Below are 18,752 nucleotides of genomic sequence, written 5' to 3' on the forward strand. Positions count from 1 at the left end.
AGAAGCAGGAAGGAGAGCAGAGAAAAATGTAGAGCTCAATAAAAATTAATAAAATAAAATAAATTATTTCTTTGTTTCTTTTCCTGTTGCTATGATAAAAAAGTACTTAAGGGAGCCAGAGTTTACTCTTGGCTCACAGTTCCTTGTTATATTTCATCATAGTGGGGAGCTCACAGCAACAGGAGCTTGAGTGGCATAATAACATCAAATCCATAATGAGGAACAGAGAACACTGAACATGTGAATGATACACTGTGGTACAGTTCCTTCTCCACTTATATGTCATCTAGGGAATGGTGGGTCGTTCCACCTCAATTAATGAAATCATGACAACTCGCCCACGTGCATGCTTACAGGCCCATCTCCCAAGTGAGTTTATATCTTTAGTTATGCTACCAACCACAGATGGTGAGCACTGTGTTCATAAAGCTGCAGAGGAATGAGGACAGTATAGGTCACTGTACTAGAAAATTAAGCTCTCTACATTTTGTTCATCTCCTAAGATGTAATGAGTGAATAAACTAGAAGGTAATGGATTAATTAATTTGGAAAGCAAAATTTCATTGAAGCCTATCATTCAGGTTGTTACACAGCTATTACAAACTGCTTTTATCCAACTAACAGTAAGGATAGAGAGGCAAAAGCATATCAGAAAGGCAAAACCTTACAGTGTGATTAAATCACCCAGTATAAAGTTGTGACAAAGGGCAATACCATTGATTAAGAAGTACAACAATTGCAAAGAGCCAAGCACTGGAATATTTTCACTGTGAGAAAACAGTAAAGATGGTCTGAGGACACCCTAGGAATCCATGGTTAACCCATCACAATACCAAGGATGTAAAAATATAGGCACATTTGAAAAACTCTTAGAAGAGATTGCTGGAGTAACCTGCTCACAGAGGGCCTCCTGTGAGTTGCTCCAACAGGATTAATTCACCATTCTCAGCTGGCCAGAGGTTACTGTAGTCATTTGTGCAAATGGGGGCAGTCATCTCATGAGCTAGCAGTGGAGACCTTATCATGATTTATGTAATATTGACTTTGGAAACATATAGAATGTAAGAGTTAAGAGATCGTGAAAGCTTTCATTCAGATTGCAAGAAAAGCCCTGTGGACCAGGAAGTATAGAAGAGGATCATTTTCCAAAATAGAATGAGAACATTTGATAGACCTATTGGAGTAAAGCTAAATATGCAATAGAAACACCTGGAAGTGAGAGCTGATAGAGACACCAAACTTCTGTCAATCAGAGGCCAAGGGGTGAGGGTTGGGGGAAATGTAAGGTCCAGGCTCTAAGTATGGGGCTGCCCCAGTGTAGTGTCTGGCACTGTATGATTAGTTGAATGTTTTTAAATGAATAATTAAAAATTTGAAACAATAAAACTAAGATGGAATATTTACATCTTGAACAAACTCAGACATGAAATCCTAGATATAGGAATCTAAAGGTATAATTTTCCAATATTAAAGAATGAACATCTCCAAATATAAATACGTAATGTTAAACTACACTAAAAGAAAAGTAAGTTCTCTGAGGTAAAAGTTAGCAAGTAATTATTATAGGTTTCTTTAGTGGAAAATTGAAAAGAAAAAGGTCCCACAGTCATACATCATCTTAGACAATATTTATAAAACAACACCTGTTTTAGATCCCATTGGGCTATGGTGTTAACATGTAGAAATATTCAAAGAGCTCAAATATAAAGAATGAGGAATCCCTTCAGAGGCTTGCTGATAGCACAACACTGTCTTCTGTGAGCGATATAATATCCAATCCCCAGCCATTATCTACCAAGTTTATTCACTATTTTTGCATAAATTTAGACATAACTATCAACTGTCAATCCAAATCCTGTCCATTATAAGTACAGGAGAAGTAAGTTAAACATTATAATATCCAGGACAATCTAATTCAGAAAATTATTCTCAATCTACCTGGAGTAGTTTTATTTTGTTCTGTTAAGCACAGATACTTAAGGAGGAGCAAGGAAAGAAAAGAAGGAAGGGCCTATATCATAAAACTATGAAATTCTCATAAAACACAGAGAAATAAATTTAACCCAAAATGTGAAAAATATTAATACTACCAACTATAAAATACCGTGTAGTACAAGTAATAAAAACCCAGAAACAGGTTCAACCTGAAAACCAGAAAAGCAAAGCAGCTAGCTACTGGCTCTTAGTCTCATTCTGAAGATTCCTGAAGGCAGGGTCACCATTTTCGGACTGAGGTGAGGTAAGATCCAGTGGCTGGCTGATTTGCTTTTCTGGTTTTCAGGTTAAATACCAATATCTATCTCTGAGTTTTTATTAATTGTGCTACAATACTCAATGAAAGAAACAAAAGAAAAAATAGAAAAATGTCTCAAGTCCATGAAAAAGTGAGTCATCTTCAACCACAGAATCTTCATCTTTAGTAATTGGGAATTTAAATTATTTAAAGTCACTTCTAATGTGAAAAAAAAGTTTGAGAACTATTCAGCTAAAGAAATTGTCTAATCAGCGCTTGAGATTATATAGCAGAATACCTGTTTAAAATCTACCTTTTGAAGAAAATAAAATGTAGCTCAAATCTTAAGGCAGAGTTGATATGTGGAATTAAAGGAAGACAAATAAATCTAGACTATCTAAAGATTAATGAAACAACTTAAAAAGAAAACTTAGACATATACATAAAATTAAGTGTGTTTTATAAAACTAAACTTTAGTCTATTTCCATTTTAAGTTTAAAAAAAATCTCAAGACTGCCTCTGACATTTTTGCAAACTAATTATTTAAAATATCAATGTCTGATGTATTGTAGCGGCACATTCATTTAGTCCATTTACTTGGGAGGCAGAGGTTGATTAATCTCCAGTAGTTAGAGGCTAGTCAGATCCAGGTAAGCCAGGGCTACTTAGTAAGACCATGTCTCAAAGAGAAAGATAAAAAGAGAAAAAGAGAAAGAGAGAGAGGCCACAAACAAACATAAAACAAATAAATTAATAAATAAAATCTTAATATCCTGAAGACTCAGGAAATTTTTCTAATCAAAATCATGTTATATGCACTTGGGAGGCAGAGGCAGGCAGATCTCTGTGAGTTCATGACCAGCCTGGTCTACAAGAGCTAGTTCTAGGACAGGCTCCAAAACCACAGAGAAACTCTGTCTCTAAAAAACAACAACAACAAAACAAAACAAAACAAAAAAAAAGAAAAGAAAAAATTATAAACAAAAAAAATCATGTTATAAATGTTTTAAGTAAAAATAAAATTTTCTATATATAATATAAGTTGTTCATTTGATTTTCTAAATAGTTTAATGACTCTTGATGTGATAACATTTTTTGAGAGGATTCAAGTTGCTTATTACTCGTTTCTCCTTAACACTTCTATGCTCATTTCTCAATTCTGGGTTAGATCTTTAATAGTACCTCAGAATAGTCCTAGAAAACAACAGTGAGGTAGGTTTTCAGGGTAATGCCACAGTCAGTTCACATAAAAAGGGGAGTCCTGAAATATTGCCTGGGACAACTCCTTGTGGTAGCAGTCAGTGTACAGAACAGGTCCTCTTGTTCATCTCAAACAAGTTAGCATATTAGGATGTTTGAAACTTTCCTGAAGCATCATAAATGGCCAAAATACAGTCATGAGCACACTTTTCTTTTTACATTCCAAGGTGAAAAATGAATCATGGTTTAGAGCAATCATGGCCTTTCAGAAATGGCTTGCGTGGGTATGTTCTTGCAATGAAACAGAAAGTCTTGAGCTCCCTGACTTAGCATAATCTCTTTGATTATTAGTTTGCTTTGCTTCCTACTTACTTCTGGATATTTGAGAAGAACAGTTAAAGTGCTGATACAGAAAAATGAAACTGAAGCTATGGACCTTCCCTTCCATGAAGCAAATCTACCAGAAAGAAATCTGTTCTGTTACTCAAGAAAGCATTTTTTGCCCCCCCCTTTTTTTTACTAGATTCTGGTGCAGTCAAAGAAGGATTATTAAGATTAATTTAGAAAATTATATTACCTTAAAGGTTTAGTCACAGTCTTAAGAAACTGAGCAAGAAGCTCATGAGTAATAACAAACAGTTCTTTATTCCACATGTACATACTAAATCACCAATATAATTTCAATTAAAATAAAGCCTTTACAGACTAGAAATGTGAAGCTCTATGCATTCTCCTATTAATTCCTACACTCTTGATGCTTAACAGATGGAAAGTAATAAGCATTCTCCAGAAAGGAGATTTAATTATCCTTTCTAATTTATGCCTAGCATAAGAACAGACTACTAAATTCATAGTCCAGGTTCTTGAGTTCATGTATACTTATAGTATATAAATAATCTATTTCACTGCAATATTGTAATTTTTATCTTAAATTTTCACCTAAAATATTTGTGAATTAGCACAAATTATGCACATAATGATGTATGTTATTTATTACACACACATACAAGTACTAGAAATGTCTTAGAACAAGGCATAGAATACTGAGATTTACTTCAAATAATGGATTATATCCTTCAAAGAAGCAAATCATACTTTTAAATTGTCCTCCAATGAACTTCCTTCACATTAACTCACACACTTCCTGGCCACCTGCTAATGAAACAGCCTTTGCTTCCTTTCATGATGGCTTACTTTATATCCCAGTTTGACTAGATAACAGCTTACCAGGCATTTGGTCAAACATCCTTGGTGTGATTCTGAAGATGCCTCTTGATGAAGTTCACATTGGAAGAGCAGAGAAAGCAGCTCACCCTCCCTAAGCGGATCTGCTTTATATGGAGGTCATGGCTAAAACCTTTTCCCAGGCTGTTAGAGTTTAATCCCCTTGCATATTCTAGGTAAGCACTCTACCTTAAGACATACCCCAATCACATAATTTCTTAAAGATTCCAGTGATAAAGGACAAAAGTTTATCCTTGAGTCCCTTTCAGGCATATAGTCAATGGTGACCCACTAGTCCTTTATCTTGGCTAGGAATAAGACAAAAGACAAAAGAAACTATTTGGTGACTTGTTGCCTCACTCCTACTGGCTTTCCAAGAGCTACACAGAGTTCAAGTCCTATAACACAGAGACTAAAGTTCTACACAGCCCGGATCATATTTATGTCATCATAGAGCCTGTCCATTAACTATCATAAAGTTTACCTTTTAAAACATATTCAAATTCTTTGTCTCATAGGAATTCTTCTTCATTTTCCCATCTCTATTCCCTATATATGTTCGTAAGGCCCTAACAAAAGTCTCAACTACTATAAAAATTCAAGTTCATCATAATTTCCTTTTGAGGAGATTCTAATATATTTATTTTGTTAATGATGTACCGTGTGCATATACCTTTTTCTCCTTCATTGTACAATAACAAATCCTTGAAGTCAGAACCTCAGCCTTCAAATGCTATTTCTTAATTGCCTGACACTGCTTGTCAAATGAATAAATGCGACAAACGATTTAAGCACTGGGAAAAGGAAGACAAAAGCAGGTATGCGAAGAGCCATGAAAGGTAACAACCTGTTGGAGTGTTCTGTGAAAGAAAGGTGGGCAACAAAGCACAGGGAGCTAATGCGATCCACCAATTTCCCTCAAAGTGTGTAAAGCAGAGGGAGGCAGAAAGTACACTGAGAAAATGTCATAATTCGGTGAAAGCATCACTAGCCCTAGCCTGCTCAAAAGCCTGACACATCATGAGCAGGCTGCTTCACTGTCCCTGTTGATTCATCTCGAAACGTAGAGCACGAGACTTGCTCTCTGAAGTCTGCTTGCTTCAGGTAATTTAGCATCCTATAGCTTCCATTTATCTTGAGAGTTCCCGTTTCATTTCTCCCTTCTAGGAAAGAAAGGGTTTGAACTTACGAGGGGCTGCTGTACTGTTCATGCAAAAGCTTTAGCAACTAAAAATAAAGATCAAAGTCAATCCCAGAGGCCAAATATCTATGAATATGCTGGACTTCAAAAGTGGAAGTTTTCTTTAATATCTGCTTTGTTTATTTTATCATTTAAAGCAAGCATTACCCCCAGAGCATAGAAGAAAGGTGAGCTAAAGTTAGAAAAGAAAGCTACATGCAATACCTTCCAAATGCTCACTTAATTAATTCAATGATAGAAACTAAACTGGCTGATTTTTTTTAAAAATTCAGAAAGCATTGAAGGTTTGTTAAATATATCTATATAATATCATTGACGTCTTATTTAAAATAATCACAAATGCTCAAAGATTTGGACTAAAAGTAATAACAAAGATAAATTTACAAAACTCTGAGGTATGTGGTAATGAACCTAGAAATCATATCATTTAGTGGCTGTTTATCTCAGCCTCCAATTCCTATCAGTGCTAATCACTCCACACTCTCCTCTGCACCCAGGACCCTTTGTATCTGAACATCTCTGTCAGTTGGATCAGTTGATCTAATGAATTCATCCTAACTGCACAGTCTTGGGACTACGTACCTTCTCTTCCTGAATATACTTCTGTTAAAACAAGACCAAGGGAGACAGGAAATAATTAGTCAAAAAGAGCTGCTGATCAAATTTCATACATCAGGAGGGAAAATGTCTGAAAGAAAAAACCTAAGACAATTTTTCAGATTTTCACACATGGCTTTGCTGGCTAAAGTAACCTGGCTCTCTACAAAATATAGGAGGGGCTTTTCAGTTTTTAATTGAAGAATAAATGTTTTAAATTGATCAATAGAAATACATCTAAGAACAAAATTAAATTTGAGCACCACCATCATTGAACAAAATCTTCAGTGCTCAAATTCAAAACTAAAACAAAATTTAAATAGTAAAATCTCGAAGGAAGGCCTAAAGGGTCTTCTCAAGCCACCTACTCACATTACCAAGACTGAATTTTTTATCAGAGTAGCTAATTGTTTGATGTTACAGATGTGAGCCAAAAGGCAGATACATTTCTTTACTTATGTTGATGAGAAGATCAAGTGAGGCTTAGAAAACCTGAATAATGGATAGGCTGGGAAATGAAAGCAGGTGACTGTGGGGAGCTAGCCTACCTGCTGCTACATGGCTTGAATTTGTCCAAATCAGATTTTTTAAACAATATCCAAAACTGTGTACAATTAAAATTTTGGATCCTTACACATGAAATATTTTCTGGAAATATCAAAAGAATTGGTAACAAGTAGACCTTTTTAGGTAACATGAATCAAGGGGAATGAATAAGCCCAAGAGAGGCCAAATGGCAGAATCTTGATTTTATCTTGGGACTGACCAAGACACCTGAAATTTTCCAATGCAAATGAAGAAATTATTTTGTTTTGTTGGCAGAAGAATATAGAGGCACTAAACTTTAGTGACTGAAGTGTTAAACAGATTGCAAATGCTTCCGTAAGACAAAGGTCAGTATTTCAAAGACAAAACAAATGGAACCAATATCTGTTACTGTTGCTGTCATGAAACCACAGAAGGCAAAGCTTTCTTTGCCATCTCTAGCTTCCCTATGACAAAGAAGCTTTGTTTCTAAGAAAAAAAAATGATCACTTCGAAACTTGCAAAGAGAAATCAAGCTTGTTTGCTTGCTTTGTTTTGTTTTACACTACAACAAATAAAAGATTCATCCTGAAAACTTACCCTTTACACGTTTTATATAATCAAAAAACCCTAAAATGTTCTTAGCTTTTAAGAGGAGAGAGACCTGTAATTCCATTTATTAAGTCATCTTAAAAATATTTCTTTATTGAAACTCAGTCCTAAACCTAGGTTCACAGTACATGAAGAAGGTCTAAAGAAGACTTATTTAACCTACATTAAATCTTGATAATGCATTAATGAGTCTTTTAAAGGGATAATTTTAATTCCCCAATCTTCAACCATAAAGACTATATAGTGCTAATCTGCCTTGCCCTTTCAATTAAACTTGTTAAGGGCTTTCTATTTAGTCAGCACCCTGAATGGGCCATTAAAATTCTTGTTCGGTAAGAGTTGTGTTCAGTGCTCTGTTGTTTTAAATTCCATTAAATCCAAATGGTCTTTATCGCTCCATGACCACTGTGACTTCAATCAGCCAATTTAATTACCTTACACCATTGTCAGCAGAAGCAGCAAAGAAAAACAGGAAGCCACATGACGTTATCAGATAGAAGTCTACCTTTCAAGTGTTTAATCTAGATTCATCGAGAATGATGGTGCACACCCTCTTCCTGCCTCTCTGGGGGTCTTTTGACCTTCTATTTTTTTTTTTATTGAGAATAAGAAAAAAAAGTATCCGCCTCCTCCCAGCCTCCCATTTCCCTCCCCCTCCCCCCTCTCTTCTCCCCCCCCCCCCCCTCCTCTCCCCCTCCCTCTCCTATCCAAAGAGCAGTCATGGTTCCCTGCCCTGTGGAAAGTCCAAGGTCCTCCCCCCTCCGTCCATGTCTAGGAAGGTGAACATCCAAACTGGCTAGGCTCCCATCAAGCCAGAACATGAAGTAGGATCAAAACCCCTTGACCTTCTATTTCATGCCAAGACTTAGAATTTGAGATTCATTCAGAGCACTTTTAATACTTTAATAAGTGAACTACAAAAAGATAAATCTTCATTACATAAATAAATAAATAAAAGTAATACCTGCATCCTAACACATGGCACCACCATAGTAAAAGGATCTGTACACCTCACGTACTATGCATGTAGCAGAAAGTAATTTAAGTCCACACATTTGAAAGGCATTTAACTATGTTTGACTCTATTTTAAAATGGGCATTAAAATTTTCAAGAAATATGTAGAGCTGAGGCTATAGTAGCAGAGTAAAATCCTAGACACATGAATTCATTCATCCAGGTAAATGTTAAATTTGTAGCATAAAAAGGAAAATCATTTTATTTATCAGAAATTATGATAACTAAACACCATAAGAGATTATGTTATCTTATTATAGATGACACTATAATCTGGGAATAAATTAAAAAATTTCTGATAATCAATACTGCTCCTTTAGCAAATCTTTATCTCCAAAAATATTATTTCATAATAGTAGCAAAATTATAGTTATGAAGTAGAAACAAAAATAATTTTATACTTGAGGTTATCACAACACAAGGAACTGTACTAAAGGGTCAAAGCATTAGAAAAGTTGAGAAACCACTGATCTATAGTATTTTTTTCCCTTCGTGTGAAAGCAGTTTAAATTAACTTCCCTTGCAGAATAAATGTTGAAACAGTGTCAGTATAGAATCTGAGAATAAACACGCTTTACTGATCACTTAAATTGAACCAAAAGCCAAACTTCTCTGAAAAAAAAGTCCATCGATATATAAACCCTTGTTCACTTCTGAAAGACAATGCTACAAAGCCAGAAAACACTGCTGAGTTCCATGTGACTGGGTGGAGAGCGGATTCTGGGAGACAGAAAGATCATTTCTCAAAGTCGTTTTCTGAAATGATTGTGCCTCCCTTGATAGATCACATCAAGTTATTCTTTGACGCTTTAAAACTAAGCTAGAAGTTTTCAGAAAAGGGGAATCTTTAGAAAAAATGCACCCTCATTTGGTGATTTTAGCAGATTTTCCTCACGTGCCATCCTGAGCTCAGGTTATCTTTCTCAGAGATACTGGCTACTACCACTCCCGTCTCCTCTCTCAAGAGTCAGTTTTCAAACTCCTAGACAGAAGGCCACTCCTCCTTCCCTCCCACTTTACCTCCCAAAGGAAGAAAAATCTCTTTCAAAGAACATGTGGAGAGTGGCAGCTTCCCAGCTCTCAGTCAACTGCACTCAGTTCCTAGATGTTGAAGTATATCTGCCAGGAAGTCTTGTCTCTGGGAGTACAGGAAAAATTCCACAAGAACTGGTTTCTTTCCTTCCGAAGTGTTTTTATGTTTTGCTTTTATTTTATTTTTTAAAATAGTGGACTGCTCCTGGCTGTATCTTCACCTAGGGCTTGTGCACCACGTATGCAAAACTGGGGCAGTGGCTAACAGCTGGCTGAAGTGTAGTGCCAAAAAAAAAAAAAAAAAAAAAAAAATCACAGCAAATCTGGGAGGAAGACATAAACTCGGAAATTTTTTAACAAAAACAATCCTCAGACTGGCTTTAAAAAAAAAAAGCAGAAACGTCACATAGTAAGGAGTGACAGATCATTTATTTGCTCACCTTATTGGAAAAGGCTATTTTGGAGAAACTGCTCAGTTTCAAGGTTTTGGTTGATGTCTGTGCTCCCAGCGTCCTAAATAGCAATGCGGGTGAAGACTCTGAATAATCGAACCTCAAGTTCAGAGACAGTAGCAGTTTGGGGTGTGGTGACAATAAAGAGGATGCACAAACAAGCCAAAATTCAAAGATTAACCAGGGCAGTAATGAAGTCTGTTCGCAGCTGAATCTTTGGGGACTGGGAACAGAGCAGAAGAGAAGCAGCCGGAAGAGAAGAGCCCTCTTAAGTAATAGAAGAAACGTCTTAGGTAAAACAGTGGCTCCAGAAACTCACTCCAAGGAACACACCCACTTGGGCATCCTGTTGGTCAGCTCTTAGAAGCAGCCACATAAGAACAAAGGTATCTCATTTCCATATGGCTGGCCAGTGGAGTGTGGCCGCTGGTGCAAGGTCTGGTGAAAAGCCTGGGGGCAGTGGTGGGCTTTGTGCCCAATCCAGCAGGCTGCAGATATCCGACCTGACCTGGACTGAGGGGCCTGACTTTCAGCAGCACAACCTCTCCCCTGGAAAATACGCCCTCCCCCACACCCGTGTGGTGGTGGGGGGGCACCTTCTTAAGAAGCCAAGTTATGTCTCAGGTTCCAAGGTAATGAAACCCCAGGACCCAAGATAAGAGACCCCTATGTCCAGGCCTCTCAGCCCCATTGGCCATTAGGTAACACCTAGGCAACATTTGGGTGCTCTCCCTCACTACCTAATATGGCCTTACAGCTTTGGGAAAGTACCCAGGGGTCAGCACTGCAGAGTAATTTACCTAGCAGCTACTAACACAGTACACAGTGCCCAAAGTCTGGCCTTGCGGAAGGAAAGGGTATCTCCTGGGTGCATCTGCAAAGTTTTCTTTGGTCCTAGAAAGTCGCTGTGAACAAATCAAAGATAACAATAGCGCAATCCCACCCTGAACCCCCCTCCCCCCATGTCATTGCAGCTCCAAGGTTTGGGGGCGGGGAGAGAAAAGACTGAGGGAGAGGTTGGCTTAGAGAAGGCAGGGAAAAGAAGGTACTCCAGGATCAAGACACCCTGAGCTGCGTGGACGTCTGCCTTTCCTGGAGGTGATAAAATGAGGAAGGGGGCAAGTCTTTAGGGAGCAGAGAGAAGAAGGACAGAGAGATTAATGAAGGTGAATTTTCATCATCAGTTGGGGGAAAAGAGAAGCTAGGGTGGCCTCAAGTCAGCTTCCCGGTTGCCATAGTGCCAAGCAGAAGCGCCAGAAGCTGGCAGCCCCAAGCCTTTCTCCTGGACAGACTGTAGTCACTCTAAGCAGCCTCTGGAAGAGGTCTGAGGCAAGGCTGTGGCTTTCACCCATACCTACTGCTCAAGAGCAGCTGCCCAATAACAATCCCAGCCCTTTCCTCCTAGGGCAGGAGGCCAGCGATGGTTGAACTTCAGAGTCAAAGTTTAAAATAAACATTTTCAACAGGCATGCATAAGAGCTTAACTAAACACCCAATCCACTCAGTACTTTTTTACACTGGAAGAAAATAAAACTCCCACCACTGCATCAAAATAGTCTCGACAGGGAAATGTTCCAATGATTACAACTGTACACAATCCTTCCTGATGAATCAAGTCAGATTTAGAGACCATGGATCTCCAGGTGGAAGACATTCGATAATAACATAGAAACAGAAATCATCTAGAAAGTAGAATGTTGGTCTCAGGTGTGAAGGGGCTGATTTGGAGGTCTTTACCCAGTGCCCTGTTTCTTAAGGACATTTTTAGAGTTTGTCTAGGAAAACCATGTGCATGCATGTGTGTGTGCTTCATTTTAGAAGGATTTATAGTTTTCCCAAGAATCTAGACTCTTGTGTGTGTGCTCTTTTAGAAAGCTGTTACACTGCCACAGACACCAAGATTTTTAATATGAAGATATGAAATGATCAGCAAATGTAACAATCTAATGATTCAGCAAATATTGTGCTACAGGACTAGAACAGCAATAATTAAATCTTCAAGAGTACTAGTAGCAGTTTTCAGGCCCCAGTTCGTCCTTCCCCCAATCATGTACATTCTTACCAATGCATACTCATTCATGAACACACATGAGACGGCACACACAATTGTTTAAGTACTTTGGATTAAAAATTATTTGGGGGTGGGGATTCCATGTATAGCATGTCCCATGCTAATGGCCAAATTGTTGTGGCACACATACCATACATATCTTCACACACAGTTCCCAGGAATATAGGGACTTCTTTAATCCTGTTTAAAGAAGCAAGCATTCCCGTGGATGCTTGTTGCTATGAGCAACATGCTTAAGTACCATCTAAAGACTGAAGAAAGCAGGAAAATACTCAAGCCAGAATCTAGATATACTCTATTGTCTCATGTTATTACCAGTCTTTTTGACTCTAGATGACATATGGGGAGGGGGCTACATTTTCAAATATATGTAAAAGCATTTCTACTTTATTTCCACCTGGGGAAGACAGTGAATTTTAGCATGAGAGAAAGATCACTTTGGAAAAATAGATGATACTAGTGTTACAGAAGGTACAGGGAACCTCTGCTATATATCAGACAGAAAACTTAATGTGTCTACTTTTATTTCAAAGATGCATACTCTGAATATATGCCCTACCCTCTATGGCTTAGATCCCCTTAGAGCTGACAGAGAGGGCGCCTAGAGTAGGGCGCTCAAGCCCTGATGGCTTTCTCCTCTTTTGCAATGCCCTTTTTTAGGGAACTTTTCTTGATGAGTTCCCAGCTCACTGAAAATATCCCACTTGTCATCCAGAGCAGCTGAGCATTTCCTACATTTAATTTCCTTCAAACAGACCTCCTGACTAGTGACTGTACTGGAAACTCATTTTTTGATTTCCTTTCAAGAGAGAAAGAAGCCTAAGTTTTTTGGGAAAATTATAAATCCTTCTCAAATGTAACTATATAGGATTTTTATACACGTCAGAGTGAAACAAAGATGTACTTAGAAGCCCACGCTCAACTCCCCTCCTCCCTGGCGCCCTTGCCTCCAGTTACTACTATTCCTTATTTATTAGGTTGGAATTATGTATGAGGAGAGAACAGGGAGGGAGAGCTGTGAAAGAACTCAGCAAGTTAAAAAACAAAACAAACAAGAAGCTTGCCATGAGTCGCTATTTCGCTGCACTGAGTGCATCTTCCCACTATGAAATAAAGCCTTAAATTATATAGCACTATTTCTTAAAGCTCTGCATATGAAAAAGAACACCAACAAAAGAAAAAGATTAAATTGACCAATAATAAGCTTTGCATACAGAAGAAATCAGAAGGACGGTGCCCTGGGTTTGCAATTGAGAACCTAGGCAGGTCTGGGCAGAAGCGGACAGATGCAACTCATGAAAGAGTTACCAGACATTAACTCATCAGTAGCACATGCTGCTGGATTGCCAGCCCTAGCGCTCACTTTGGCTCAGACCGTGACACCCAGACAGCTGGAGGGTTCCCAGGGAAACCAAAGCATCCCAGGCTGGCCATGCCCCATCACCACTGTCCCTACGGCAGGCTACGGTGAAGCGATCTGTCGGCCAATAAATAGCACCACGAACTAGCACCTCCTTTACCCTCTCGGGGCCCAAAATAAAATGAAGATAAAAAGAGAGGATAAATGAAAGCAGGGGGCGGTCTCTAAAACCAGGGAGGGAGCAGGTCTGAGAGCAGCAAGCCCACGCCAAGCAGAGAGCGACTGCCTGTTTACATCCGGCGCCTCGGAGCCCACACAGGCAGTGGTGAGATACCGGGAATCTTACCGAATCTTAACACATGTGTGGTTCCTTGCGAATATCCGATCCACAGTAAGCAGAGCAGGACTTTAATGGAGCGACTGAAGACTAGATTACTTAGAAACGGGGAAATAATCTTCATGATGTTTCCGTGCCTGCGCGCGCGGCACCCACTTCCCCGATCTAGCGTTAGGCTCCGGGCTTGGACAAGAAGAAGGATTCGTGGAGTAGTGACCGCAGACACAATCACGGCATGGTCACAGAAAGAGGAAGGAGTCTCCGCTTCCCGAACCCATTAGCAGTCGCTGCATGTTCTTCACTCACTGCACCAAGGAGCAAGCTTCCACAGCAAGGGATGGTGGGACATCCATGTTAGTCGGGGAGCATCCGGAAGAAATCCAGTAAGCACAATGTCCAGCCACGCGAGCCTGGGAGAGCACAAGAAAAGGAAAATCAATAGGAAGTCCAACCTTGCAAGGACTAGGTGTCGAAAGCCAGCCACAGTCCCAACACAAAGGGCGCTTTGCTGGCAAGGGTTTCGCCAGGCCCTTATTCCACTGCACTGCCGCACAGCTTCTGACGTTAAGCCAAGATAAAGTGAGAAAAATTGAGATAGCTGCTTCCTGCCACTGAGCTTCTCAATATATATTATGCAACCATTCTGATAGCTCGCCTTGAGTAGCCAAAAAGGAAGATTTATTTACGTGATGCGATGAAAATTGCTTTGATTTTCAGTAAGACCCTGCAGAAAGTGCCTGGCGTATGCAAACACACTTCTCACAATCAGCTGATGAATCTTAATAATTGACTATCTAAGTCAAAGTCACTTTGTCTAGGAGTTGTATTTTTAAAAAGGATGTGCTCAGAAACAGAGAACTGTGCTGTCAATCTAACTTGCTATTAAGCTGAAGGAGTCTTATATTTTTAAATCTGAGTAGAAAAGATTAAATGGGATAATAAGTGGGATGCAATTGGAGAGTCGAATCTGTTTTTTAAAAACTTGACTGACATATTCCTTGATTAGTAAAGAGATATTTCCTCAGGTGGACTTTCGGGAGGAAATGGGGGAATCATTTTTCCAACTCATTTATCATACCTGAAATAATCTTATACAACGATAATGGGCTTTGAGCTGCAGCAGCAGATTCCAGAGGTTTTGTATGCACATTTTATCTTTTTTAAATTATTCTTTCTTTTAAAACTGGCGTACAGAATCAAAGTTTTGTCTAAAAAAAGTCTTGTCGTCAACTATTTTTCTGATGAAAATATTTAAACTCATTTCACACCCCTCCCGGACTGTCACAAGTAGAAATTTATTCAAGGTAAAAGTATAGAAATGTACAGTTCTTTTAATATGAAAAATTTGCAGAAATAGGCAATATACTTCACAAATAGTACAGTTAGCTCTAAATCCACTACTACCATTTAAATTAGTAGGAAGAGCTAATGAGGAAAGCAATAACAATGCCATCGATGACACTTTAACCTTATTAAGAAGTGCAAAGGGCAAATTATTGAACTTGTGCTTTACTATTAATCTCTGTTCATTATCAACAAATAGGGCATAAGTTCGACCTTATAAAAGTTATAAGATTGCATCATACTGAAGAATACCTAATTTTAAAGGAGTGGTTTGAGTGTTCATTAAGTTCTTATTAATTACTTATGGTTATGTTGTTTCTACATTGTAAGAAGATACCACAATATATTCATCATACTGACTTTTACTATCTGTACTTTCTTAAGATACTATTATTAAATGCTGATTGAAAAAAAATCTACATTTCCAGATGCACTAAGAAACATTGATTTTTTAAAAGATGGAGGCATAACTGCAGTGTCAAAAAATAAGTATCATGAATAGCTAGTTCGGCAATCTAGCAGGCAATCCCGTCAAACAATTCCACTATTTGAGCACTTTAAAAGGAACGCCTAGTGCTGAAACCAAAGGTATCTAGCGACTCCTTCAGTCCATGTTTGAAACATCACTTATAAAATACGTTAAAGACCAACATGTCCTGTCTTGTATTTGCTGTCTCATTTATTCCATTCTATTAGTTCATTTTTAGTCTTCACCCTAGTAGAAATAATAACAACAGCCAGGGAAAATACATATTCTTGGTTGTTTTCATTTCCCAATATAATTGATATCAGCTACCTGAAAATAGCATGTTCAGTTGTGACTAGTCAAATTTCTGCAATTTTTGCAATGTAGCCGGCGTTTCGTGGAACCAGAGTAAACACGCTGTACCACAATTTTTGTTCATAAATTCTTTTACCACAACAGTATTTGTCATAGGCTTTGTCATCACTCTACTTACACCTAGCATTCTCAGCTTCTCATGTGCCATCATCGTTGGATGTTTAGTTGGAAAGTGAAAAAGAAAGCTTTGGGTTTATGAAGCTCACACAAAATAAACTGCTAAACAAAAAAAAAAGTCTAATGTAAATTTTCTTTACTACTAAGTGGTCTCCAAACAGCCAGTTTATATATACTGTCAATTGATTTCATTTGCATCCAACAATTAAGTTGAAAAGCTTTAGTGTGATAGCAATTCCACCTGTCCAGCTGGACGTCTTCAAAACCAGGGACAAACCTACCTTTATTCAGAACCTCGGACAGCACTTCGGGCACGGATTTCCTCTGATATTCAAAATGGTAAAATAAATGGATAGTGTGCCATTTGAAGTGACAGTATGCATATTTCTATTACAGAGTCAAGTAGTTTGACTCGTTGAAGAATATATTGTCAAGAAATCAATTTTGTGAAATGTGTTAAGTGTATTTTTTAATGTGAGTAATGGATTGTTTAACATGCCTGAGATACCCACTGATTGCTTTCCAGGGCATACTACTACAAAAAGCCACTAACATTCACTGTGAAGTCCCTCATGAAGACTAAAGAACTTGTTTTCTCATGCCAAAGAAAAAAATAGCATGGAAGAATTTTGGATTCTGAAACATGCTGTCAATATTCAGTGGCTTAAGACATTTCTGAAATGTACAATTAGTTATCACGTTTAATTGCCCACCTCCGGATTTCCATCTGTTAGAGGGTGAAAAGGATTAATTCCATCCTTTCTTCCTAAGCTTCACTCTTCAGACCAACAGCAACAATTCAATAATTTACCTTTCAAAGACAACAAAATGATGTGATGATGTAGGAGATGCCTTGGTTATTATATGGATATTTTGAAGTTATTGCAAGAATCTCCTCTATACTGACATTATAAATACAGTTCTTAGTGTTAATGGCTATTAAGTATTTTTTTGATCACATTAAATTACCTTAAAATTGTGCCAGTTCTGTATTTGCTTATTTCTTAATAGAAAATGAAAAATACTTTATTTAGACTTTCAGTGATCATTTATATTTAAAAGTAGTGAAAATTGTGTGCTTTATCCTATAGATCCATTTGCTGTGCAGCTATTTCAATCACATGGCAATCTTTATTGCTAGGAGCTAAAGCTGTGAGGGTTCCAAGGTCAAAGCAGAAATGAAAAATTGTAAACACACACATATATACTCACACAAAGAGAAGCTATATCAAGAAGAAAGCCTTAAAATATCAAATAAGGCTGTTATGGAAAAACTACCAAGCCTATGGTGAATAATAAAGGAAGAAAATGTATATCACATTCGTGTAAACCTTGTTCCTACAGCAACACAACAACGACAATGAGAGCGACAGAAGGCGTTAGCTTCGTCTTTCACTGCATTTTGTATTACCTGACACTAATGACCTCTTATTCTTGGGCACTATTACTTGAGAAGTAATTTTAGTTTCTTAGTCTCCTGGTGAAAATGAATCATATTCTAGTTAGCTGCCACCTGCTGGGGCATGAGCAAACGTGTAATAATCCTTATAGCAGAACCTTTAAAAGACAATTCCTATACCTTTGGCTAGAAAGAGCAAATGTTTATTCTAGCACAATCTGAATTTCAAAGCTGTCTCTAAGGTTCTTCCATGTCATATGTGTAGTGTTTTTAATTTTCTCACACAAGTGAGAGACTTCCACTTGACCTCACATTACTGTCCTGTTATGGGACATTTGAGAAACCTCATCTTATAGTAACACCTAAGGCATTAATCCATGCAAACGGCCTATTGTGTTGAGGTTTAACTAAAATAAACAGCTTGCTCAACCATAACATTAAAGAGGCCACAGAATAAAGTCTGAGGCAGAGATCTGTTGGAACCACACTGTTGCATACTATGTGATCCACCCTAACTATGATTACTATGCCATTCTTTAGGATTCTAAACACATTATCACTTCTTCTACTAACATTCTGCTATGTTGGTGGCTAATAATATTTACACTTTAATTACTGTTTAGATGCTCGAAATGTATCTTAATTAAGAGATTGAATCAAATTAATTTATGTCTGTAGAGATCTTTTCTTTAAAATTCAGCATGCACAATCTTCAGTAGATTTAAATTTAAAAGAAAAGACATAGGTGTTTTAGCCTTTAGTCATTTCTGTATTACCTTCCCCTACATATTTCAATTTCTTTAACATGTAAGTTTCTAAGGTCACTGGGATTTGATTAGCTTACTTGATTGCTGCACGAATGTGTTCTACAAAGTTATAAAGTAAGGAACTAAAACAACTACAAATTGGAATATAATTGCGCATCTTCTAGCAGCTAAACTACAGACTTATTCACGTGAATTGTTCCTATCTCATGAGATGAAAAGAATCAATCCATAGATAATTTTGATGAGAGAATACTTACAGTATGAAGATGAAGAAATGATAAAAAGGTAATCTGTTCCTTTCCTTACCAGAAGGTAGTTCCTAACATTCTGCAACCTCTCAGTCCAACCTCTAAATCCAAATCACTATCTTAGTAGCTCCAGTCTTATTTGATATTCTCTCTCTCTCTCTCTCTCTCTCTCTCTC

The 18,752-nt window shown here is 37.8% G+C and overlaps 1 protein-coding gene across 4 annotated transcripts in view; it reads right to left on the reverse strand.

The window, feature by feature from the left end:
* Grik2 (glutamate ionotropic receptor kainate type subunit 2) overlaps positions 1-18,752 on the reverse strand; it is a 600,544-nt gene that overhangs the window by 580,800 nt on the left and 992 nt on the right. For all 4 annotated transcript variants that reach the window (XM_050120166.1, XM_050120163.1, XM_050120164.1 and 1 more), the window contains exon 2: positions 13,870-14,270. In XM_050120166.1, the coding sequence (XP_049976123.1) occupies positions 13,870-13,984 (115 nt within the window). In that variant the 5' untranslated portion in view covers positions 13,985-14,270. The remainder of the gene's footprint in view (positions 1-13,869; positions 14,271-18,752) is intronic.

The sequence above is a fragment of the Alexandromys fortis genome, unplaced genomic scaffold (assembly GCF_014885135.2).
Source record: "Alexandromys fortis isolate MF-2015 unplaced genomic scaffold, M_Fortis_MF-2015_v1.1 scaffold_141, whole genome shotgun sequence".
Classification (NCBI taxonomy): Eukaryota; Metazoa; Chordata; class Mammalia; order Rodentia; family Cricetidae; genus Alexandromys; species Alexandromys fortis.